The sequence below is a fragment of the Protopterus annectens genome, chromosome 3.part1 (assembly GCF_019279795.1).
Source record: "Protopterus annectens isolate FY-2018-M chromosome 3.part1, PAN1.0, whole genome shotgun sequence".
Classification (NCBI taxonomy): Eukaryota; Metazoa; Chordata; order Ceratodontiformes; family Protopteridae; genus Protopterus; species Protopterus annectens.
In genome coordinates, this window is record NC_056732.1 from 605,385,358 (window position 1) to 605,412,871 (window position 27,514).

General features: G+C 42.7%; 1 protein-coding gene across 2 annotated transcripts in view; it reads right to left on the reverse strand.

The window, feature by feature from the left end:
* ATP9B (ATPase phospholipid transporting 9B (putative)) overlaps positions 1-27,514 on the reverse strand; it is a 4,837,291-nt gene that overhangs the window by 107,571 nt on the left and 4,702,206 nt on the right. For both annotated transcript variants that reach the window (XM_044066988.1, XM_044066990.1), the window contains exon 28: positions 1,420-1,623. In XM_044066988.1, coding sequence (XP_043922923.1) covers positions 1,420-1,623 — 204 coding nt within the window. The remainder of the gene's footprint in view (positions 1-1,419; positions 1,624-27,514) is intronic.

Here is a 27,514-nt window from a genome sequence, read left to right on the forward strand (position 1 = left end):
GCTCGGCTCTGAAGACTGTGGAACGGTGACCACACCTTCTCAGTCAGGCTTGGAGTCAATGACTTCGGCTCCGACGAAGCTTTTGATGACTTTGAACGCTTCTATGACTTGGAAGTCTAGTCAGCCTTGTCCAACGATTCCTGGAAATCTGGTTTCAGCAAGCCCCTATCTACCAGTTTCCTCCTACGCTCCAGTAACACCCTGCTGCTAAAGGAGTGGCAAACAGAACAATCCTCCTGTAGATGGACTGTCCCCAAACAGTACACACAACTGACATGCAGTCAGTTATAGACATTTTCTGCCCACACTTGGGGCATTTCTTAAATCCAGATTTTTGTTTTTCTTTTTGATCAGCCATATCAAAAAACAATATATGTACCAGAGAAAAATCATGTCTATGTATATAACGCTATGTAAATATCTAAAGGCAAACCTGTCAAGAAAAAAAAATGGCCCAAAGTACTATCAGACTAGCTAATAACACACAAACACACAGCAAAAATACTAAAGCTGTAAATCTATAGCTAACTATTTAAACTCTAAGGATAAATATTTTCTACTTTCTAAACTTTCTGTACTAACAGAATTAAAGAACAAAAACACGACCAATAAGGCCTATGAGCAGCCACTCTATAAAGATGAAGAAATTCATCAAAACAGTATAGGATAGAGACTAAACAACACACTAAGGCTAACCAGCCAAAAAACACACTAAATATACAAGGAGATGTAGATATAACTATCCAAAAATTTAAGTTAAAGAAGAAATACTGGCCCGAGCTCTCAACCTCCGATCTGTTGCAGCAGCAAACTAGATCTGAGGTGAGACACAGATCATTATGGGATAGGGTCTTGGCCTCGAGCTACTCTAAAACCTTGAGCTTGTGAAAGCGGACGACTCGGAGCCGATCCTATGTGTAAGCATGAATGGTGAGATTGAACAACTTCACATCTCTAGTTTTCAATTTGCAGTTAGTCTTACCTATACAGAAACTAGGGCAAGATTTACACTGTGCCAGATATATCACATTCGCGGTTTGGCAATCTGCATAGAGTTCAAAAACATACTTCCTATTGGTGACTGGATGTATAAAATAATTTTTACCACTTATATAAGAACAAGCCTTGCAATGCCTACAAGGAAAAGCCCATATTCTGTTAGAAGTGGATACATGCTTCAGTCTCATATTGGGTTCATGACAGAGCAAAGTCCACATATCTATATAAAGTGAATGAAATAAAAACAGTTTTGTCATACAACAAACAATTTTTAATAACATATTTGTGTTCAGACATTGATAGAAGCTTTGGATATATGTAATGAGGTAAACTGCCATTCACAGCACAATGCAAGTCACAAACATGTAGATAAAAAACACATGCAACTTACATGCATGTGAAAACATTCCTATTACTTACCAAAATATTCATTAAGGAAGGCAAGTGAGGCCACATAGCAGCCAAGACTGAGGAATTCGGCAACTACCATTAACCAGTGCCACGTTCGAATAGTTAATGCAACCATTAGCAGCTCTGTCAAGATCAGGGCAGTGAAAGATATGGCCACAACATGCACAAACTCAGACTCAAACAGCAGTAATGCCCCATACATTAAAATACCACCTGAAAATAAAAGAACAGAAAGTTAAATTGGATATAAGGTCAGTCTGTTACTTTCCTTCCCATCATACACAAATTTACATGGCAATAAGGACAGGTTCACCTGGCCACTTTACTATATTTGTGTCATTATTAACAGGTACAAATATAACATCAGCACACCACATGTATGTGCTGACCATTATAAACCTGTGGGACTACTCAAAAGAAGATGTTACCTCTTATCACTTTCATCCACACAAGATAATGACTATTAATTACTATAGTAAATCTGAATGATTAAAAATATAACACAGCAGATTGTGCCTAACCCACAGTTGTATTTTAGCCATTTCCTTTACATGAGGCCTCAGTGTGTTTACCCTACTGAAGTCACAACAGTTTACTGTTTACTGTTCCAAAAATCTCTGTTTTGGAGAGTTTTCTTCTTTTATTGCATCTGATCCTACAGCATCTGAATAAAGTGTAGTAAGCCTATTAAGCATTTATTCAACAATTCCAGTAAACAGCTGCAATATTTTTTATTTTAAGTGGTCTAACTTTTGAAATTAAACATTGGTTGTCTTTTTGTGAGAGAATTCTTTTTTGTTAGGCATTATCTTCTGTTTGTGACAGTTTGGGGCTATTCAACAAGAGAGCTAAGTGACTTGCTCTTGTTGTGTTTTTAAAAACTCGCTATCTCTCTTGTTGTCTTCCCTTATGTTAACCCGACTATAAACACCCTCCCTCCCTCTCTTCCTTTGTTGTTTGCTATAATTAAGTACAAAACTATCATTTTGTGAAGTCACTCCCTTTCAGCTACTTAACTACTTTTACCCTCCTACTTCTTCCCATAGCTCCTGAATACAAGGTGCTCACTCAACCCTCCAATGAATCTCTTGACTCTTAGGTTTATAGGTTATTCTTAGGCTAACAACGCCAGCATGTCTTTTAAGCCCAGCTATGTTTCCTAAAGGTGAGAATCAATCCTGTGTCTTGAGTATGTAAGGTACACACCTTAACCATTAAAATTGCCAACTCCCCAAACACCCTTACCTACCCTTTCTACAAAGTGTCTTTGCAAGCTCCTCTTAGTCTCTTCTCATCTGCTCATAACAGTAAGCAGTAGAAGATCAAACTGGAAGAGCCTCTCCTTAGAATGCTAAAGCTTGAGTTATCCTCTCCTTCATATCTTCCTGCCTAATTTGTGCACAACCCAGTACCATTAAGGTCAGCACACTTATTTTCTCTTCTGTTGTCAGTTTCATAGTATCCTTAGACAGTGTGGTAACTGCCTTATGTTCAGTGATAATAAACTCTTACTAAACACAAGGAATTCTGTTTGTGAAAGATGGAAATATTTAACAAATATGGAGAGCTTACGCTCAAAGAAAAACATGGAGTCTGAGCAACATACACAACAGCCACACACTAAACAAACCCACGGTAAAATGTCTTACACTAATGCTGAAAAAAAATAATTGTCAAAGACTTCCAGATACATGAAGACTAGGTCTCAGCACCACATCATCTTTTTTGATTCTTTCAATAAGTATTCAGCAAAAGTTAAATTATCTCAAATCCAGTAAACCAGACCTCTTGGTAAATAGAAATGTTTTAGTGATCGGTGAACCTATAGTCTGCCACACTGATCCTCCTCTCAAAGAGATGGTAATGGTGAGTTATCTTTCAAGTGTCAAGATCTTGGATATTTTAAGGGCTCTTAAAGACCCTTTCACCTAACAAATATAACTACAACATTGTAGATGCCCATGTGGGGGTGAACAAATTGGGACACAAAACCATGAGGGATATGCGGAGAGACATGTCAGAACACTGGATGCATGCCACAAATACAGGCAAGAATCTGGTCCAGAGTGGAATCCATCCTTCTCCAAAAATGATGCCTAGGTAAAAAGAAAAGATAACCAGTTTCAACAACTGGCTGCACAGTTGCTGTCACTCCAAGTGGATCTAGTATGTGTTATCAAGGGATAAGACGCTTGACATTTCTACTTGCTTTACAAACAATGGCCTGCATCTCTCACTCCACTCTTTGCTACCCCTATAGTGCCATTTTTAGGTAGAGTCTCACTAATGGACATTCCGATGCAACTCACATATCAAATCCAAAACAGGACTGCATTAAAGTGACTCTGCTCAATTCAAGAAGCCTCAACAATAACTGACCTTGAGGCTTTCCTGCATTTGGATCATATTCATACCTTTGCAACTACTAGAACATGGTTTAAATGTTCAGAAAGTATTCACTCCATACTTGGGTTTTATGCCTATGAAGCCTTCAGACCTGATGGCAACTGTGGCGATTCTCCATATTTGTCAGGGTCCATGTCACTTCGACACATATTCCCAGAGACCTACAAATGGAGCTCACTGAATTCAATTAAAACTAGACAGGACCAACTATCAGTTTACAGTCTGTTACAGGATACCCTGTACGTCCCCTGAAAAATCATATAACATTCCTAAGTGTACTCAATAAACTCCCTATAAACAAGAACTCCATTATTTTCGGAGACTTTAACTACCCCTCAATAAACTGGAGAACCTATACCTCCAATGTAGAATATGCCCAAAATATCTTAGATTTAGAAACAAAAACTCCTTTGACCAGATTATTATCAAACCCACTATAGGACAAAATTATTCTTGAACTAATTTTCAATTATAGCTTCTTCATATGCTATTCTAGAGCTATCTCCTCCCTGGTTAAGATGAGTCATAAACAATTAGCTTCACCTTCCAAACCACTAAACCCACTGAAATCAATGTCTGAGATTTCAAGGATTTCAAACAAACTAATCCCATCAAATTAAATTATGAAGTCAAAAAATTGACATGTAGCAACATCACATCAGAAGCTGATGTATCAAGTAGCTTTACAAAGGAATTCTACGCCCACTTAGGTAAATGTTTTGAACTGGTAGTCCACAAGAAGATGTAAATAACAGGAATTTAAAACAAAAATCCGAAAATTGACTAAAAAGTTAAAATAAATACATATACTAAAGCAACCCATGAACTTAGATTAGTATCTGAACCTATGGACAGTTAAAATCCTTCTTTTGCTATGTTACAAACCTAATTATGCCCCATATTCATAATGTCACCACTTACTCTGATCCAGTAGACTAACAATAAAGTAGCAAACAAATTCTTTGCAAATTGTACCACAAATATGACTATCCACAGCTCACTTATCCCTGAATCTCTCAGACCCCTCCCCCCATTGTCAAAAAAAAAGCACTGAAGGAGCTCTCCAAGACTAAAAATACTTTCTCCATGGGACCTGACAATGTACCTGGATGTTTAACAAACAGTACTAGGCAAGCCCAGGCAGAGCCAGTCCTTAAAATATTTAACCCGAGTTTAGCCACTGGCTTTGTCCGTGAGGTTTGGCTCATAGCAGTAGTGATGAAACTTCACAAGGGTGCCCCCACTTACTCTAGGAAATACAGATTCATAAGCTTGCCAAGTCTCATTTGCAAAGCCATGGAACATATTATAACTGACCTTATACACTATGATAATAAAAATTTCATCAGGCTAACACCATAGTAGTTTAGCTTTGTCAAGGGTAGATCCTGTGTAATGAATCAGGTGATCTTCATCAAAAGGGTAACACAGGCTGCTGACAGAAGTCGTGCTGTCCATACAGTGTACCTTGACTTGGCCAAAGCATATGACACCATCCTCCCATGCTAGAGTAATTAGTAAGCTTAATGCATTAAAAACAGATCCATATGTAGTAAGATGGAGAGCAAACTGACTTAAAGACAGACCTTGCATGGTGTGGGGAGTAATTGCCTCATCAGAGAGTGTGAAGGTGAACAGTGACTTCCCACAAAGCTCACTGCTGGGACCTCTTTTGTCCATAATTTGTTTTTCTAGACTATGAACCAAGATCTAAGTTTGCAGATGACTGTAAACTGGCAGTGTTTGCAAAATCCCTCTCTGACAACCAAGCCTTTCATCAAGAACTTACACTTCTAAATATCTGGTGTACTAAAAACAAACTCAAATTAAATATTAAAAGTGCAAAATTGTCACATTTGGTAAACAATCCCACCCCCATAATGACAGCACTGACACTCCAAAAAGAGAATACTGTTAAAGATCTTAAACGTGGGTTGATAATTCACTCTCCTTTGATTGCCATGTAAGAACAGCAGCCTGTAACTGTTTCTGCTTAGCTAATTTTCAAAGGAATATCATCTAAATATAATGCTTATAGTCAGCATTGATTAGATCAATTATTGAATACAATGCCTCCTTTGTGTTGTATCTCACAACACATATTAAACAACTAGAAAGATACTAAAGTTTCCTAACTTAGAAGATTGCTGGCTTACAACTCTAACTAGAAAAGACTAGAAACACTTTCCCTTTATTCAGTATATTACAGACATCTGAAGGGAGCTCTGTGTTTTGCCTTCTGTACTTCTGTATCTCCACAAATCAAATAGCTCCACAAATACCAGAACCAGGGATCTAAATTTCATCAGCAAACAAATAAAATATAGTGGAGGAATAGTCTCATTATACTAGAGCCTTCCACACCTCTGGAACAGATTTCCATGGCAAATCAAGCAGTGTGATACATTATTTTCTTTCAAATGGATATACGATGATTGGATAGGTATTCACCAAATCAACCATGGCTTGACTGGCCTGGCCTACTTGAAAATAGGTACAAGACTCATTTCCTTTTATCTCCTATGATTCTTTACTTCAGGGACTAGGACAGGGGCGGCTCGTCCTATAGAACTGCAGGACTGCAGTTCTCCCAGTAAGATAAACAGCATTTTGTAAATAAAATATCAATTATTTTAATGCAATCATTTATTATTTGGCCCCTGCTTATTTAGCTACAAGTCCGATTGTCAGTCCGATTGACTCGCTGAAGTCCCGGAACTCAAACTGCGCATGCTTGCCAAGTTCCGGGTAAAAAAATAATAGTTTTTCTATAAATCCAGACTGCTGTAAAAGCAGTCTGGATTACTGAACGAAGGCATCAGTGTGATGCCCAGAAATCTATGTGGTTTTGTAACCGCATAGAAGTGGAAGGGGCTCGGGCGGCCACGTCCGCAGGCACGTATGTGACGTGATGGGCTGAATGGCTATTGATTGGGTCTCGCACTTTTCCCAGGCTTTATGTGCTGGGAAAAGAGTGAGAACCAAACAGTAGCAGCCGGTGGGCACTGACTGAGTCAACTTGTTTGGGTATTTGCAATTTGAATTGCATAACATTGCATCGGAAATCGGTCATTCTGAGGACCTGAGGCTAATATTGAATTTTTTTTTAATTAGTTCAATTGGACTGTAGTGAGTGACTATTAAGCTGAGCTGACAGCTCGCTGAGAGACTGAAACAACAAGTAAGTGACATTTTTCTTTTCTTGGTGGAGTTGTACTGTCTACAGTGACAATCTCTTTATGCTGGCATGCGGTAGGTAATAATCAGTCTTTATTCTGACATGCTGTGTATTGACAGCATACCATTCAACTGTCCCTGATTGACTCAAATTTTGGCTGTGTCCCTCTTAATCCCTCCTAAAGCTAGTGACTTTCAGAGGAAAGGTGGTGAATTACATTTGAATGATGACAATAATTAGAAGTTATGTACTCACCATAACGTTCCATCTGAGTAGGTGACTTCATTTGGATGCAACCTGTGGGTATCGGATCCGACCTCGGATCCGAGCCGGCATTTCAAAAGCTTAGGCTCCGAGCTCCTAGCTCCTCCCTCTTACCCATAACCCCTTGCCAAGCCCTGACTGACCTCAGATTGAGTTTGCCTAAATAATACTGACTACAGTACATGAACAAAGCATAAATACTCGCTCTATAAAGGTCAGGGGGATGGAGGGGGGGATGGTTGCATCCAAATGAAGTCACCTACTCAGATGGAACGTTATGGTGAGTACATAACTTCTAAATCTGAAGTAGGCAGACTTCATTTGTCTGCAACCTGTGGGACAGAGTCCCCAGCTACCTGAATCTTGGGCGGCCGTCATGGAAGGATGTTCCGAAGCACCGCTGAGCCAAAGGATGCTCTTCCCCTGGAAACAACATCCACTTTATAATGAGAAATAAAGGTATGAGGCGAGGCCCAAGTAGCTGCCGCGCAGATATCATCCAATGACACACGGGACTTAAAGGCGGCTGACGTGGAGACTGCCCTAGTAGAATGAGCCGTAACCCTCTGAGGAGCAGGTCTACCTGAAGTGTCATAAGCCTGCAGAATACAATTAGCAATCCACCTAGATAGTGTGACTTTAGACACTGCTTTACCCAAAGCAAATTTAGCAAAGGAGACGAACAGCTGATCTGATTGCCTGTGACCAGCTGTTCTGTGAATATAAAATCGTAATTGTCTATGAACATCCAAGGAATGCAATTTGTATTCTCCTTTGTTTGAGTACTTGGGAAAAACACAGGTAAATTGATTGATTGGTTGATATTAGATTCTGAAGAGACTTTCGAAGAAAAGATGGATTGGTCCTGAGGCACACCCTATCTGGAAAGAAAGAAAGGTAAGGGCTTGACGATAGAGCCTGAAGTTCAGACACTCTTCTGGCTGAAGTGATAGCTACTAAGAAGGCAGTCTTCCAGGAAAGGTACTTAAGGTCTGTAGAAGCTGCAGGCTCAAGGGAGGAGCAGTAAGGGCTTGCAGAACTAAAGATAGGTCCCAAGGTGGTACAATCTCCTTGACTGGAGGCCTCAACAAAAAATCCCTTTGAGAAAGGTTTTGCACAATTTAGCCGTCATGAGGGAGCTGTCTCATGACCAATATGATAATGCGAGATGGCTGCCAATTGTACCTTAATCGTGGAAGAACTTGCCCCTTGATGAAAGAGGTCTGTTAAAAAATCCAGCACTGCTGACATAGGTGCTGAGAAAGGATCCAAAGTTCTCTGAACCACCCAAATAGAGAATCTCTTCCATTTACTCTGATAAACCTGCCTGGTGGAAGGTTTATGAGCTGCCACTAAAATGGCCTTGACCGGTGACGAGATACCGGGAGTCCTAATCAAGGATGGAACTGGAGCAGCCAAGCTGTCAATTTCAGGGTGCGTAGATTGGGAACCGAAATTCCCAGAGGGTGGGAGATGAGATCCGGAATCAGATCCAGAATCCAGGGTGGATTGATTTTGTGAGACCATACAAAGGGGAACCAGGGTTGACGAGGCCAGAACGGGGCAATGAGAATCATTCTGCTCCCCAAACTGTTGGCTTTCTGCAGAAGCCTCTGCATCAGAGGTAGTGAAGGCTAGGCATAAAGGAGACCGGGAGGCCAAGCATGCACCAGCGCATCTCGGGAATTCCCTGGTGGGGAAGCAGAGCGAAGAAATTGTCGCATTTGGCGTTTGAGGAGAGGCAAAAAAGATCGCAACAGGGTTGCCCCAAACGGCAAAAATCTTCTTCGCTACCTGAGGATTGAGAGACCACTCGTGAGGTGAAAGAATGGTGCGACTGAGTTTGTCCGCAAGGATGATGGATTTTCCCGGAATGTGCGTTGCTACCAGAAAGCGTTTGGTGGAAATTGCCCATTCCCAGACTCTCATGGCCTCTCGACAAAGAGGATAGGACCTGGTTCCTCCCTGTTTGTTGATGTACCAGAATACCGACATGTTGTCTGTCTGAATCGCAATAGTCCCTGAAGGAAGAACGTGGTGAAGTGCTTGCAACGCTAGGAGCACCGCCCTCATTTCCAGGACATTTATATGCAACAACGTCTCTGTGGGGTTCCACGTGCCTTGGACAATCTTTCCCGCAGAATGCCCCCCCCACCCGAGGCAAGAAGCGTCCGTGGTCACTGTGGCTCGGGGAAATGCAGCACAAAAAGGTCTCCCTGTCAGGGGCTCCGGAGAAAGAAGCCACCAAAGAAGGGAATCCTTGCACGCTTTGCTGACCGCTATCGGAGTGTTGAGAGAGGAACTGAGAGGGGACCACTGAACCTGAAGGGTCCATTGAAGAACCCGCATGCGTGGCGTGCATGAATAAGAAGCGGATAGCTGCCGCCATCGAACCTAGGGCCCTCAGGACCGAAGCTGCAGTCGGAAATGGTTGCAGGACCGCTGCTACATGACACTTCAGGTTGGCAATTCTGTCTGGAGTGAGGAAGGCTCGCATTGACCTGGTGTTTAGCCTTCCTCCTATGAAATCTATAACTTGTGTGGGGTGCAGTAAAGATTTCTCCCAGTTGACAGTGATGCCCAACCTTGGGGCTAGTCGAAGAAAGTAGTCCCTGGCTGAGCACAGAAGATGCCTTGATGATGCCATCAGGAGCCAGTCGTCCAGGTACGGAAAGACCTGTAATCCCTGGAGCCTCAGGTGGGCCGCTACAACAGCTAAGACCTTGGTGAACACCCTGGGGGCTGAGGTGAGACCAAAGGGAAGGACCCTGAACTGATAATGACTGTCTCCCAGCCGGAAGCGAAGAAACCTCCTGGACCGTTTGTCCATGCGAATGTGGTAGTACTGGCCCTTGAGGTCGATGGAGCACATCCAGTCGTTCTCCCTCCAGAGGGAGAGTATAGATTGAAGGGTGACCATCCGGAACTTTTGCTTGGTTACTGACAGGTTCAGCAGGGAAAGATCTAAGATCGGTCTTAAGTCCCCCGTTTTCTTTGGCACTAAAAAGAACCTGGAGTAAAACCCTGACCCGGTTTGATCTGGGGGGATGCACTGGATAGCTCTTTTTTCTAGCAGCTGTCCGATTTCGATAGCTGCTGCCTCCCTTTGGTCGGGTGGAACATCTGGGAGGCTGCGAGATCTGGGTACCTTGTACAGGGGAATTGTATAACCTCTGGATATCACACGAAGCACCCAACGGTCTGTTGTGATGGACTCCCAAGAAGTCAGGTGCCTCGAACGCCCGACTGCCTCCAGAGACGGACAGCCGGGCAACCCTTCAGGGCTGCTGTGTGGGTCTATCAGAGAAAGGTTCTCTGGACCCAAAGTTGCTAGGAGCCCCCCTGCCTCTAGGACGGCGACCTCCCCGTCCTCCTCTGCCACGGAAGGACTGGTTATCCGGAGCAGGTTGGGACTGCTGCGATTTCCGGAACCACATCTTCTTCTGTCCCTTTTGGTTCTTCGAGAAGGACCTCTGGGGAGCTGAGAAGCGGACTCCGACGGCAGACAGCGTCTTCCCGTCCTTCTCGCTCTGGACTAATGTTTCGCGAACAGTTTTGCCAAACAAGGCAGAACCATCGAAGGGGGCATTCGCGAAGGTCGCCTTAAAGGGCTCTGCGAAATCACAGTGGCGGAGCCAGGCCTGTCGCCTCATGACTAGGCCTGCTCCGCTGGCTCTAGCGGCTCCCTCAGTAGCGTGAGAAAGCAGCCGCATAGATGTATTCGAAACTGATCTAAGAGTGGCCATTCGGGTGGAGTATACCTGTTTATCCTCACTCGACATGGACTCTGGGGGAGATGCAGCGTATTCTTTAATCAGATCCTGCTGCATCCTGATGACATGTGCCATGTAGTTCAGCGCTCTCAAAGAGAAGGTTGCTGAACTGAAAACTCGCTTCCCAATGCGATCCATCGAGTGGGACTCCTTGCCCGGAGGATGCATAGAGGGACTCTCCTGGGCCAATTCCCTCTTAGTGGCTGCAGCCATCATCATGGCATCTACTGGGGGGCCTTTGCTCCAGTGAGTGCGGTCCGCCGGAGGGGAAAGGATACGGTCAGGACGCTTGGGTACAGGCTCAACGGTGTCCGGATCCTTCCACGCTCTGATGGATATAAGGTCTACCAGAGAGTCGGCAGGAGGGGACACCCAAGAGGTAGATGAGCCCGCCTCGAATGCCTCCAAGAACACAGACTCGTCTGAGGAGGCCTTGGGGGCAGACCCCCCCCCCTGATCCTCAACATTTCCATAATGTCTCCAAATGAGACGTCTTCAGGGGGTGACCTTGGGGAGCCCTCCCCTTCCTCCAAGTCTGTGTCTTCGGTAACGGACTCGGGGGAGTCCATGTGCCTCCTTTTGCACTTACGCCCGAGGTAGTTCTTCGGGGCTGTCCGAGGAGTACTCTTCCGCAGCTGGATGTTCCAAGGGAACTACTTGGGACATCGAGGCAGGCTGTCCCTGGGACCGGCTGGTGGGGGCCTGGCCCAACTGCAAGGGAGTGCGGGATGGAGCCGTGGCAGGGACCGGGGGTCCGGTAGTCCTCAACAGTGCCCTTTCCACTACGTCGAAGGCCGAGGGGGAGCCAGCTTCTCTAAACCCCGAGAGCCGACCCCCACTCGGATCCGACGCACGGATCGGAGCCGGATCCGAGAGACCGGTGTGCTCCGACCTAGATGGAGCCGAAGATATACCAGCTCCCTCGGACCCGAGGCTCGGTCCTCGGCTCCGAGAGGTCGGGTCCGGCACCAAGCACTCAAGGGATGGGACGGATCCGAGGTGCGCCGACCTATCGGATCCGACCCACCCCCGGATCCAACTCTGCCCGGCGCCGACAGCTCCGAACCCATGGTATGGGTCGGAGAAGGAGCCAAAGGCGAAAAGGTCAAGCCCTCCCGGATGGGGGCTAGGAGCACTCCCATTTGCATTTGGGCCTGGATGAATTTCCTCATCATCCGGTCCATATCTGCTTCACTCATGGAGAATGCGGATCTGGTGGAGGCCACCAAGCGGACCTAGAGAGCCGCCTTGGGACCTCGCTGAAGGGCTAGCCTCCTCCTCCTCGGGCCCAGGAGAGAACCGAGGGAGTGGAGCCGAGGAGGAGGAAAGCTAGAAGGCACAGGGAGGCCCGCTTAGATGGAGGAGCCGAACTGGAGGTTTCAGCTCTCCGCTTGTGGTGCCTCTCCTGTGCCTCTCCTTCTCTCTCTCCCTAGAAGACTCTCTCCTCTGGCATCTTAGAGGAGGTTGAGTCCCAGCCGGAGGAGGAGAGCCCACAGCAACTGCTTGCTGAGTAGAAAGGGCAGAAGCCAAAGCGGTATCTGGAGGAGAAGTCCCGCCAGCACCAGCTTCGACCTCCGCTCCCTCAAAGCTCGGGGTTGAACCCTGCACAAATGGTACAACCAGATGACAGGTGTTCAACCCCAAGATGACCGAGTGTGGCCATCTGCTGGGGACAGCTTATGGCCACACTGTACATTTAGAGAATACAGCCTTATGGGCTTCAGACATGTTAAGCCCTAACAGGCCTCAAACAAACACACACACACAAACTACGCAAAACCCGAGAAAAGTTTAAAATAAAGAGAGAGGAAAGCCTAACACAATCACTTCTAACTAATAAAATTAAAAAAGTTAAAGTTTTTGAAATTTTTTCTGTCAAAAACAACTTATCTGCACTAGGAGCTCAGGAATCCGTCGCAACTTGAAAGCGGCAAACGAAATCTGGGGTCAGTCAGGGCTTGGCAAGGGGTTATGGGTAAGAGGGAGGAGCTAGGAGCTCGGAGCCTAAGCTTTTGAAATGCCGGCTTGGATCCGAGGTCGGATCCGATACCCACAGGTTGCAGACAAATGAAGTCTGCCTACTTCAGATTTAAAAGTTATAGACTTCTTTTACTCCAGAAAGAGTATATTAATTCATATGTCTGATTCTGTCAATGTCTACTCTCAAGTTAATAGCATTAATATTTTAAAAGTGTCCCTGATTGTCCCTGATTCTGTTGAAATTTGTCCCTGATTGGTTGAGAGCTATGAGACAGTATTGTGGACATGGTGCTACTACTCTCTTCGGTTTGGTGTCAACCACTGTAATCACAGTGATGTGTAAAGTATGCTGAATGCCAGTTATCACTTTAAATGCAATTAATGTGATTTTGTGCAGTGCTAAATGTATTTGGATCATCAATGCTATTTCTGTTTTCTAATAGATAATACATTGAAGTAATGGAATATACGTGTATGCCAGTTATCACTTTAAAAGCAATTAATGTGATTTTGTGCAGTGATAAATGTATTTGTATCATCAATGCTTTTTCTGCTTTCTAATACAGATATTACACTGAATTAATGGAATATACTTGCATTATTTTCTATGCATATGTACTGCTGTGTCAGATACAGTAAGCAGTTCTTAGACGGTGCTATATAGGTTGAGGGCAGCTAGACTGTAAAGTATTAAAATTTAAAAGTTCAAAAGTACTTTATTAATACATCTATTTATTTTAATACTTAAGGTGGACAACTAATAAGTTAATTCTAAGACATTATTTTAATATTTTATTTGTTTGTGAGGGTGAGGTTTTGCGGAAAATGCATAACTTTACAAGGGGGAGGGATGACATTTTATTTGTACCCATTCATTAGTTGTTATCTTAATTGTATGTATTTAAGCTGCTGAGTATGCATTTCTTAAATTGTTCTGAAGAAGCCTGACAGAGTTTGGGTGAAAGCGCTTAACTACATTACATAGTGTCCATGTGGTCACTGTCACTGTGATTTCTGAATAAATCTTTGTATCGTTCAGCTTTGGTGTTTTCAACTTCTTTGGTATGTAGGTATGTTTGTGCAAATATACCGTGGGGGAGTGTGTGATTAACTGCTCCCTTAGGTTATGAGACTAATACCAAATATTTACTTTTTGTGGGGCTGTCATTCCCTCTCCCCTGTCATCAGTATGAAAGCTCTTAAGAGTTCAGTGAAATAAATACAGCGATTTACTATAATATACCTCTCAACTGTCCAGATTTTTGCAAAATGAATCGATTTTTGCTTCTTATTTTTGGTTTGTTCCTCATAACATTTGTGGTTTTCTGACAAATAATTTAGGAATTAAGTCACTAAATAATTACAGACATTGTGTTTCAGACTTCATACCCTTCAGAAAAATGCATGTAAGACCTGTTATTTTGTCAGCTGTCTAAGTTTATACAAGAGCAATTTTAGTACTGTTTGTATGTTCCGCCAATATATTAGGCCTTGTCCAAATTAATTTCCTGCGTTGAGGTACGCGCAAATAAATCGTTTTATAGAATTAGGTATATCCAAACTTCTCAACTGTCCCCAATTTTGGCTCAAAATGTTGCTCTCCCCCTAATAATCCCTCTGCAAAGTGGCAAATTTGAAAGAAAACGTGGAGGGTTTACAATTAATAAATAATTATAATGATCAGTTATAGATTACTTTTAATTTCAGAAATGCATGTAGATTGTCTTATTTTGTCATCTGCTCAAGTTAACAGTGCTAATATTAAAAAAGTGACCCTTCTTTGACAGGGTCCCAGTTGTATTATGTGGCTATTTTATATTTTTGCATCACATTTTTGGTCCATTTTTCATAAAATTGTGGTTTTCTGGAAAATTAGTGGCAAATCATTACAGACTGAAGTTAGAAAATAATGACAGACATTTGAGTTTCAGATTTCATACCCTTCAGAAAATTCATGCTAAAACAAGACCTAATTATCTTTCTAAGTTTATAAGAGCAATATTTAAAAATTGTCCTAATTTTTGGGCCTTTGTCACACTTTATTTATGGCTTTGTCCAGATTTCTTTCTTTGAGGTTAAGAGATATGACAAATGTGTCATGGCCATCACTGTCAGCCAGAGACATTTCAAATTGTGACATACTTGTTGCACCCCATTCCCCCACGTAGTGACTCTGGATGTGTCCAAGCAAGGCAAGGAGCAGTTATGCAGTGTTAAGTGTGCAGAGTATCCCCCCATGCAAGGTAGACACAAGTACCGCAGTGGCTTTTCATCTGTCCTTGATTTTGCAGAATGTTCTGGTTTTCTGTCATATTTTTATACTGTTGATTTATGGTTCTTCTTAATCAGAAAATGTATGTTTTTGCAGTGCCTGTTGCTTTGTATTTAAGTAGCAATGCTTTAATGGCCATCAGATAAGCTGGTCTGAGACTGTAAGATGCAAGTAAGCTTTAATAAGCATACTGTTAAAGAATTACCAACATTGAAGGCCTTTTTGTTGTTGCCATGCAGAGAATATTTACATAACTAGATAGTGAATAAGCTTTGGGTATTGAAATGCATATGACAGTATTTGTAATAAAGGACAAGATTACAGTATTTTCAGAAGCTCATTACAGTTGTTAGAGACTTGCAGTTATCTTTGCAGGCTTTACCCATAAACTAAAGAGATTGTCAATCTATCATGTGGGGTCCATAACCTGTGCAGTAATCATTTAAGCAATTTATCTTGAGCTTGTTTCTTGTTTGCTGTTCATTTTTTACTTTGATCATGTTTTCCCCATGAAACAAGTAGATAGTTGTCAGGCAGCAGGCCTTTTTTGGATAAGAAACATTTTTACAAGTGGGGGTATCACAGAGATTGCTACTTTCAGCATGTTACTTGGTACTTTTATAAAGCTGAATATAAATTATAATTAGAACTGCAGTGCAAGGAGTGTGGTGCTGCGGTAGCGTTGTCGCCTCACAGTCAGACACTGTCCAGTTCGATTCTCAGTTAGAGCGTCTTCTGCGTGGAGACATGCGTGAATGATCATACCTTCATTGAAGGTTGTGCGTCAGGGCTGGTAACTCGCCACGTAAAAATCAACTACCAATCATTAGCGGACCGTAGTTCCGCTGTGGCGACACCTAACCGGGAAAAGCCGAAAGACTCAACAAGTGCAAGGAGAAGTGGTTTGAGTTGAGTGCTGCTTGTTTTCTTATACTTGATTTTGACTGGCATTCCAGTAATGTATTTAAAAAGTAATTTAGTTTTTCATGCATCACAACCTTTTTGTTTCCATCTAGATATTAAGTAAGCTGTCATGTAGCCAATGCATTGAAATATTTTTCTTCTTCTACACTTCATTTTGTCTTGATTGGACTCTCATAAATAAGGTTTGGCACCCAGGGCAGCGTATTTAATTAAAGACCCAGTTTTTGTGGTTTTTAGCATAACTCCTCCACTTTCTAGTTGACCACACCCCTTCACATTGGCCCCACACATTCAGATGTTTCCTGCAACCCCTCTTTGATTTGAAGCCACCAGCCGCCACTGGAATTGGACACTAACAAATTAGACCCTTGACATTGTCTAACTTGGACAGATGACACTAGAAAAATGTGTACCAAGTAACAAGTTAATTAATAACAGATTGGTGGGGGTCAGGTTGGCTCAGTGAAAAAACAACACGCAATGGAAGAAAAAATACAGCAGTGAACTTGCAGTTTGAATCTGTTCATATAATTTGAGTTTATTTATTCATAAAGTATAGCTTTCTTTATTTTAGGTTTAACACTATGGTCCAGTGGGTACCCACTACAGTCTCAAAGTCTAAGAAGCTGATAACAGGTGTAAGAATTCTTGTTTCATTTATATACAAACAAAAATGCAAGTTATGCACTTACCATGACGCTAAATCTGTGTTCTCATTTTTGTCCGGTTCAACATTTGGTAGTCAGATCCAATCGAAACTGACCTTGGTGCTTTCTACCACACCTTTGGACCCAATAATCTGTCTCCTCCCCTACTCACAATTCCCTTCTTCTGTCTGAATTACCTCAGATTGATTTTGGTGACTGTTATAATCATACAGAAAAAATATCTTATTAAAAGAAAACTATCAGGGAATGAATTAACAACTCTAAGCATGCTATGCTTGGAAATGTAACCTTAACAGACAGGGCATTAGTATAGGTTTGTCTGAGCACCACAAGACTGTATATAGCAATATGGAAGGCGGAAGGAGGGAAGGATGCTGAACCAGAAGAAAATGAGACAACATGGATCTATCATTATGATAAGTACATAACTTTCATATCCGATGTCTATTTTTATCTGATTCAACATTTGAGAGAGATTCCCAAGCTGCCTAAAAGGACCTGGATGGTCCCAAAGAAGGACAATCCTGAGAATGCCATAGCCAAAGGATATGCAAGCTCTTGATTGCACATCCAGCTTGTAACAAGATACAAAGGTGTGAACTGCTGACCAAGTTGCCACTGCACAGATGCCACTAATAGGAACTCTTACAGTAGCATTGTTGCCTCACAGCAAGAGGTTCTCCAGTTCGATTCTCGGCTGGGGTGCCTTCTGTGCAGAGTCTGCATGTCCTCCCTGCGTTTGTGTGGGTTTCCTCTGGGTGCTCGGGTTTCCTCCCACGTTACAAAGACACGCATCTCGAGCATTTCTCCCCGGGCCACCGCTGAAAATTGGCCTCATTTCAAGTCGGACTTTCCCGGTTAACAAATGTTAAATTAAATTAAATTAAGAATGCTGTAAAGGTAGAAATTGCCCTAGTGGAAAGAGTATTAGGTTTTGAATGCAGAGACAATTTTGAGCTTTATAAACAAAGGAAATGCAGTCCGCCAACCACTCAAAGTGTAACTTTTATCACATGGTGTCCTAATTTTGTTCTGGAAAAAGAAACAAATAGCTGATCTGTTTTTTTTTATATTTCTGGTACAGTGCAAGTAAAATATAAGTTGTCTGTGAACAACTAATGTTTGAAGCAAATGTTCTCCTTTACTAGAGTAATTTGGAAAAAGTAATGGTAAGTCAATGCATTGATTTAAATTTGCTTTAGATGAAATATTTGGGAGAAAGGTAGTGTTTGTTCTCAATGACACTCTACCTTTGTGGAAGATTAGAAAAGGTGGCTTGCAAGAAAGTGCTGGTAATTCAAAAACTTGTCTAGGAGAGGTAATGGCAATTAGGAAGATAGTTTTCTAAGAAAAATTCAGCAGATGCTGCAAGCTCAAAAGGTTTCTGAGTCATTGACTCAAGTAACAATATGACAGCCCATAGATGAACTGGTTCTCGAACGGGAGGGCTCAGTAAAAAAAAGTTCCTTTCAGGAAAGCTTTGGATATCCTAAGAGAGGCTATGGACAAGTCATAGCCAATATGGAAATTTGAAACAGAAGCCATCTGAAATTTGATAGTAAGAAAAACTGGAACCCAGGCAGAAAAGTTCTGAAATAATCTCCGGTATCGATGGAAGAGGAGCAGAAAAATGATCTAATCCTTTTGACAATGCCCAAAAAGAAAATCTTTTCCTTTTGCTTTTATAAGTCTTTCTATTTGATTACTTTTTAGAAGAAGGGATTGTGTGTACTACCAAAGCACAGAGCCTGGCATCACTGGCTACTGATAAAATTTGAGAAATCATCAGGTTAGTTTTAGGTTAGCTGATCCAGAAGAGGCATCCTAGAGAGGTGACTCAGAAGATCTGGGATGGGATTCAGCAGCCAGGGAGGGCGCAGTAAATGAGGCCAAAGGAGGAGAAACCAAGTCTGCCAGGGCCAGAATGGGACAGTGAGGATCACCTTGGTCTTGCACCTCAAAGCTTTCTTTATGAATTTTGTCAAGACAGGAAATGGTGGAAAAGCATAGAGGAGACCCAGGGGCCAAACTGAACTAAAGCATCTCTCAGTGATTGTCCCTGTGGAAGGATGAGGGCAAAGTAACTGCTGCACTTGTTTAGGTAGGAGGCAAAGAGGTTGCAGCAACACTGGCCCCAGCAACTGAAAACCTCTGCTGCCACTGACTGTTTGTGATACCACTCATGAGGTAGTAATATAATGCTGCTCAGCCTGTCTGCTAGAACATTCAATGTCTCAGAAATGTGCATTGCTAACAGAAAACGATGGGAAGATATCACCCACTGCCAGATTTGCATGGCCTCTCATGTTCCCTCTAGTCTGCTGATGATGTAGCATACCACTGACATATTGCCTCTCAGGATGGAAATCACACCCTTGGGTAAGTAGTCCTGGAAAGCCTGCAACACCAGAATAGCTGCTATCATTTCCATGATACTGATGTGAAGTTTGGCCTCTACAGGTGACCAAGTACCTTGAACTGTCTCCCTCAAAATGCATCTCCCCCACCCTAGAAGGTAAGTGTCCTGGGAACTGATGAACAGAAGGGTCTCCCTTCTGCCACTGATGGGGAAGTTATCCACCGACTTATGTGGTATCTGCATATCTGAGTGAGCCGTATTCTGGGATGGAGGGAAAGAAGACTCTGCGACCAGTAGATCAACAGTGTCCACTGTAACACTCTCATGTAGTATCTTGCTAGAGGTACTAACGCAATGGTACAGGCCATCAGTCCTAACAAATGAAGAATCAACCTTGCCTGTGGGCAGGGATGATAAACTACCTGAGAAGCTACCATGCAGCGGAAGTGTGCTGGACCCATAACCTATGAACCAACCTTAATGACAGTATTCTTGCCATTGGAAGTTTGGAAATTTGTTGAACTGAGTTGATCTGATACCCTATGAATTCTATGTGTTGGGTAGGGGACAGTTTGTACCTCATATGACTGATAGCTATTGTTTTTTATTTAGTGTTGGGTAGGGGACAGTTTGTACCTCATATGACTGATAGTTATTCCTGACTGATCTGCAAGATGGAGTAGCAATGCCTGGTGCTGTAGCAGTAGATCCCTGGAGGTAGCAATTAGAAGCCAATAGTCTAGATATGGGAAAGCTTGGATCCCCTACAGTCTTAGATGAGCTGCCACCACTGCCATAATATTGAACACCAAGGGCAGTATCAGCAGTGCTCTGAATTGGTAATGACTGGGTCCCAGCTAGAAACAGAGAAATCTCCTGAGATTGCTTTTGAATCTGCACATAGTAATGGGCATCTTGGAGATCTACACAGCACATCCAATCATCCTTCCTCAAGAGAGACAACACTGATTGTAGAGTAACCATCTGGAATTTTGTCTGTTTGACTAACTGATTCAGGTGACCAAGATCCAATATTGGCCTGAGGTCCCCTGTCTTATATGGAACTAAAAAAATCCTGGAATAGACTCTGAATTCTAACTGGTCTGGGGGGACCTGTTGGATGACTCTCTTCTTCTAGCAACTTTGAAACTTCTGTTGTTGCAGATTCCAACTGACTGGATGGAGTATCCGAAATCTTTAATCTTTCCTTTGGCGGATATGGAAAGGGTATGTTATAGTCTCTGGTTATTATCCTTAACACCCATGAATCAAAAGTAATGATTTGGCAGGTTTGTGGGTGCAAGGTTAAGTGCCCAGACTGCCTTCAGAGTGCAGCAGCCAAGAAACCCTTCAGAAGCATTGGTAGGGTTTATCAGTGAAGGGACCACAGAAACTCTGATTTTGTGATTTGCCTCTGCCATCCAATTGAGTTGCCTCCTCCTTCATCATGGGGAGATCTATCCCAAGGAGTATCATGGTGAAAACCCCTGTCATTTCCTGAACTACATTTGCTTATCTGCCCTTTAATTCCTGGAATAGGATCTTTGTGAAGTGGAGAAATGGATTTCTATGGCAGATACGGTCTTACCGCTTTGTTCACTCCTGGTAAGCATCTCTTTTACCTTGGGTCTAAATAGTGTGGAACTACCATAAGGGGCATTAGTGAAGGACTCCTTGAAGCCTTCCACGAAGTCACAAAGAGACATCCACACATGGCAATGCCTGTACCAGCTGCTCTTGCTGTGCCATCTACTGAGTTCAATAGCAGTCACATGGCAACATCAGATGAAGAATGCAAGGCACATATTTGGGTGTCCACTGTCCTTTGGATATCCAATGGTAAGTTATCTGAAAGAGACTTGGATATCTCCTTGATCAAATCCCTTTGGAAAAGAGTCAAATGAGCAAAGTAATTCAGCACTCTGAGTGCAAAAGTCGCTGAAGCAGAAGCCTGTTTTCCTAGCCTGTCCAAAGCCATGGACTCTCTGTTAGGGGGATGGACAGAAGAACTCTCTTCAGACCGTTCTTTCTTCATGGCACCTACTGGAGGCTCTTTAAACCAGTGTTTTATGTCTTTTGTAGCTATTAGGGTTCTGTCTGGTTTCTTAGGGACTGCATCTGTAACATAAGGGTCCTTCCATGCTGTCTATGCCATAAGATCTATCAATGAATCTGATGGGGGGAACCAACTAGAACACAGTGGAGACAGACCCAAAGACTTCAAGGAACAAGAACTCTCCCAGAGAATATGTTTTAGTGGACCATCTCCCCTTCTCCCTCATTAATTTCAGTGTGTTCCCAAATGGGATGTCTTCCATTGGGAATCTGGAGGATACTTCTCCCTCATGCAAATCTGTGTCCTCAGTAACTGACTCAAGAGAGGAGGCTATGTACTTCTGTTTGCATGTCTGCTTTCTCAGAATATGCCTCTGGGGTTCTGGTGGAGCCAGATACAATTCAGCCTGTGATCTCGACTGTCATGCTGTCTCGAAGCCTGTGGGTTCTGACTGTCCATGTCAACCCAAATGAGATGAATGAGGAACAGGTCCCAATGGGTGTTGGGACAGATCCGAACTTGGTGCATGTACCTGCCTTATTGGTCCAGCCAAGGCTCTTTCCACAGCCTCGAAAGCAGATTCTGCCACTGAAGCCAAGAAGTACTTCCTTTGTCAACTGACTTGGGAAGTCTCCATGCTCCAACGGAGATTCGCTCAAAGGAGGACCTCAGACCACAGATGTCAAATGCTGAGGCACAGTCATTGGAGACTCCATCATGAGACACACTGATGTCCCTCTCACCAGGCTGAGTAAGGAGAAAGTCATGGTCAGTTGCTTATCAGGGGCTAGGATCCACCACATTACCCACGCACTCAGGTCATTGGACCACAGTTACCAATATGATTCAGTCATAGTCCATGTGGGAGTAAATGACCTGAGACATACCTCCCTAGACTATAGTCTCACAAGGGAGCTAAAATGGCTCTAAAATGGCTGCTCGCAAGGGCAGTTAGCTTACCCTGAACCTATGAACATCATGGCGCTCTCGGAATGTGTGTCTCAGGCTGGTATGAGCCTAGCACTGAGCAGCATTTTACCTTGTCCAGGGATGATGCCACAATACGAACAAAAGATAATTGACTTTAATGATTGGCTTAGTTTCTGGTGTCATTCTAAGTGGGTGCAATATTTGTCAGCATGGAAGGAGATGGTCAACAGACCACGATGCTTTGTCAGGGATGGTCTGCACCTCTCTCATCTAGGCTTTTGAATATTAGCTAAAACATTGTCTTCCCCCATATCTTTTTTAGGCACTGCCAAACTGAAAGTACTTAGAACATAGCAATCAAAACTAAGAAACTCTAAAGGTATTACTGTGCAGTGATATGAGTCTAAACAAAAAAACTACACTCCCTTGAAGCTCTCTTTAACCTAAAGAATGCTGATGTCTGTGCAGTCACTGAGACATAGCTTAAAGCCACAGAGAGCAAACCAACAGTGCACGGTTATAATGCCTTCCACACATTTAGGCCAGCTACTTCACAGGCAGGGATTAAAGGTGGTGGTGTCTCTGTTTACATCAAAAATAAATATACTTCAAGGCTGGTCAAACAGGACAATGCACTTGAGATACTCCATGTTCAAATCACCACAGGCAAAATCCAATACCACTTTCTTGAAAGTTATAGGTCCCCCTCCATGACCCAGGAAACCCATACCATGTATTTAAACTTATTAGAAACACTAACCATCCAACCCAATACCATACTCGTGGGTGACTTTAATTACCCCTCTGTTAACTAGGAATCCTGTAATGTATACGCACAGAGATTCCTGGATTTTGTAAACACAAACTCCTTGGACCAGACAGTCAATACATCAACCAGGGGTGCAGCCATACTGCATCTGGTCCTCAGTAATATGGCAAAATGCTGTACAGCCCCTACTGTAATGCCTTCCCTGGTAAGGTCAAACCACAAAATGGTCTCCTTTGAAGTAAAAATAAAACCTGGACCCCCTGCTAAACCTGGAATTTTCAGGAACTATTCTAAGGCTAACCTCCTGCTATTAAGTGAGAACCCGACAAAATTTCAAGCCCCCATAAACCATGAGAACACTACTGCCTATGCAGAACTATTCGCAGAAATCCAGTACAAACATATTAATAGCTGCACAGAGGCAGCTGTACCCACTTGGAATCAGTACAGAACTAACTTCAAAAACAATCCACCCTGGTGAATAACAGAATCAACAGACTGTATAACACCAGAAAATCATGGCAAAAATTAGGAGTTGCAGCACCCAGCAGGATAAAAGCACTCTCATCAAACTAAACAAACATCTTAGAGGACAAATAAAGTCTACCAAAGCCATATTTGAGGTAAGTTTAGCCTCCCAGGCCAAGGACAATCACAAAGCATTCTTTAGCTATGTCCGCAACCTCAAACGCAATACACAATTGTGTGCAGAGCTCATTATAAATGGAGACACCTATACTGAGCCAGAAGATATAGCACGCCTCCTGGCTGATAGATTCAGCTCTAACTTTACCCCTTTCTCCCCCTCAGCCTTCCCAGAAATATCATCAAATGCAACTCCCCCTTCTATCACTAGGGAACAGGTCCTTAATGCTCTTTTTAAGACCAATGCATCAATGGGACCAAGCAATATCCCAGGATGCCTTCTATATAGCATGAAACATGACCTATCAGGGCCCCTAGAATTACGATTTAACTTGTAGCCTCCAAACAGGCTTCGTGCCTCATGAATGGAGAAAGGCAACAGTCATCCCCTCGCACAAAGGTGGGATATCTACAGATCCTGGAAACTACAGACGCGTAAGTCTCACTAGTTTTATATGTACAGTCATGGAAAGAATTATCATGGAGATGATCAATCCAGATATAGTAAACTTCCAGACACTGGACCGAACCCAGTTTGGTTTCATCAAGGGTAGATCATGCCTACTCAACCTAGTGGACTTCTTCGAAAAGGTCAACAAAGCAATGGATGAGGTTGAAATCGTTCACACTGCCTACTTTGACCTGGCCAAAGCATTTGACACAATATCCCAGTCTGGCATTGTTGACAAACTCAAGAGTTTAGGTACAATGTGAAAGGACAAATGGTACAGTGGTTAGTGTGTATGCCTTTCAATCCCAAGGTGAAAGGTTTGATTCTCACCACTGGAAAAAGCATTACAGATGGAAGGTGTATATGTTTTGGGTTGGGAGGGTGGCCTAATGGTTAAGGTGTTTGCCCCAAACACACAGGGCAGCACAGGTTCTCGACTCTGATAATAATTGGCTAGGCTTAAAATGGCCCACAAGGGCAGTTAACCTAGTACTAATCTATGATTGTATTCTATGATTGTATTCTATGATTGTATTCTATGATTGTATTCAATCCTGTAAGTTACCCGGTGAATAACCAACTGGCTCACAGATAGGACCCAGAAAGTTAGAACTGGGAAATCCACCTCTACAAAGAGGCCAGTCACAAGTGGAGTCCCTCAAGGATCAGTCCTTGGACTGCTCCTTTTCGCCATTTACTTCTCAGAAGTCAAGGCCAATGTCAGTGACCTCTGGCTGACTAAATTTGCAGATGATTCAAAATTAGGAGCTGTCACTGAATCTCTCACACACACAACTGTCCTCCAGGAGGGGCTGACACAGACAAACAACTGGTGTCAAAACCATGGATTAAAACTAAATGCCAAGAAATGCAGAATAGTATCCTTTGGAAAGTCATCCATCCCTGGTAACTATCATACTGACAACACACCCCTTAGAGTTGACCCAGTAGTCAGGGACCTAGGAACACACACAGATAGTATTTTAACCTTTGATCATCATGTGTCTACAGTGGTGAGGAAATCATGCTATGTTGTGCAAACTATAAACAAATTTATGGCATCTAAGTCCAAGGAAGTCATTTTTGCACTGTATTCAGCATTCATTAGACCTATCATTGAGTACAATGCCCCCTTTGGTATGTACCTAACCAAACATATTCAACAATTGGAATGTCCACAGAGGTTCCTCACTAAAAAAATACAGGGCATAAGTAAAATGTCCTATGCAGACCCTCTCAAGTTTTTATCCCTGTATTCTGTCTCCTACATGCTTTTGAGGCAAGATCTATGCCTGGCACAAATGGCATTGTCAGATGCCCCTCTGATGGACCTTTTGCATATCTACAAAACAAACAGCACCAGAATTACCCATTCTAAAGACTTAAACCTTGCCTGTGATATAAGAAGGACCTGCAGGAGAGATAGGTATGTATCCCAGAGACTACCCAATCTATGGAACCGGCTCCCCATCCATGTGAAGCAGAGGTCCTCCCTAATCCAATTCAAGTGCAACTTGGACAATTGGATGGGAAACCGGGAATTCATCACTGGTCTGTTTGGCACATATGTCTCTAATGGGCACAAGTAACCTGTAAATGGTTCATCCCCCAGGCCCATGCTTACACTTACAGAGAGTATCAGAATGTGTCGGAGATTTGGGATGCATTGCTAGGCTTAAAAGGGCCTTTGTGGTTGTTAGCTTAGTAAACACCTATGAACCTATAAAGGGGGAAAACAGCTTAGAGAACTTTGGAGTTGACTCCATCGCTGGTGCTCCAACACCAGCACATTGGTTCCAGGACTTGTCTTAACCTGATTACACTGCAGTTGTGAAAGTAAAAAACAGAGTCAAAGCCAAAGTCTCTTGGATTGTCAGATCTGGTCAAGGTGTGGGAGAGTGAGAGAAGGGTCGGAACTGGAACAGAGTAGTGGACCGGTACAGGAGCGAAATATAACAGGATCATAAACAGTATTGTGAGAACTCCCAGTGGGATCTATGTCCTAAAAAATTTTCTATTCATTCAGTCAACTTCCATTCGTGTGAGACTTCTTGTGGGTCTACCCAACCTCAATGACAAAGCTATTGATGCAGGTCTTGAAGTTAGTCTACATTGTAGAATCAGTGAATGTAACCGAGTGCCCACAAACTCTGGAGAAAATGTAGCTGTAGGGGAGAGAGTTTTGACCCATCAAGCAGGTGGATCTGACTACCTTGAAGTTTTATTTATCAGACATGATAAAGTGGATGGCTCTAGAGACCTTTTTCCTTGTTTCTTCTTTTATCTTCTTTTCTTATCTGTTTTCTTCAGTCCTATTCTCTAGACTTATCTCTGTGTTTCTCATTAAGCCTGTCCTTATCTTTCTCCTTCCTCTCTTCAGTGCTATGAAATGCTTCAGAAGGCATAGTGGAGGACCTTGTCTGTGCAGGAAGCAACCCCCTGATTATTAATTGTCCCTCCTACCTTAAGTGGTTCCAGTCCCAAAAGCATTAGAAATTTCACAATTCGTGTGAAGGTGAGAGGCACCCAAGCAATAAACACAAAGGGAATGGGGATCTTGAGGAGGAATCTTGTGTCCACAGGCTGAACACATTTTAAAGCCTGATGGTTTGTGTGACACCAGGGAAATACTGCCAGTCCAGCTATCTGGAATTTTGTAAATAATTATATGTCACTTGAAACTATTAATATGATTTAAACAGAAATGTGACACTGCCAGTCCAGCTATCTAGAATTTTGTAAATAATCATATGTCATTTATGAATAGTAATATGATTCATATGCTTGTCTTGCAAATTTAAAAGAACTATATCTTATGTGGATATTAAACTAATGGTGCAGGTGTGTGTTGAACTGTATGTTATGTACTGAGCTTCAAGAATGTGTCCACAGTGTACCATACTGGAAAAAGAACAGAAATAGATGTATGCTATATGCCTGTGCAAATGTATGTTTTAATGGTAGAAGCTGGAACATACAGAGTTAACTTACAAAACTTAAATAAGTTGAAATTAAGTGCTTTACGATGTGCTATAAAAATTTAGTTTCAGTGCAGTCAGCAGACACGATATCTAGAATTAGGGGCTTTCCTATTGTCTTGAAACAGAAACAATTACTAGGTTTCAAAAGTAAAGTTTTTTTATTGCTCTGTGACTTCCTAGCAGCTGCAAATCTGAGAGAGAAGTATTTTTGACATAGAGATGTTGGTGTCTGTTAGCCTGGGAACTGAAGGCAGGTGACAAAGAGTGATGTCATCCAGCTGACCCAGCAGTAATGTTTTGAGATTAATTTGGGAACTCTCTCAGAGACTGTGCATTTTGTATTTGTCCTTGGTCCTGGAAACATCCTCTCATCAGCACTTGCCTTGCTAATAGTAAGTAACTAGGGAAAAGTGATGTCTTTTAGATATAGATAGGAATATAGTGAAGA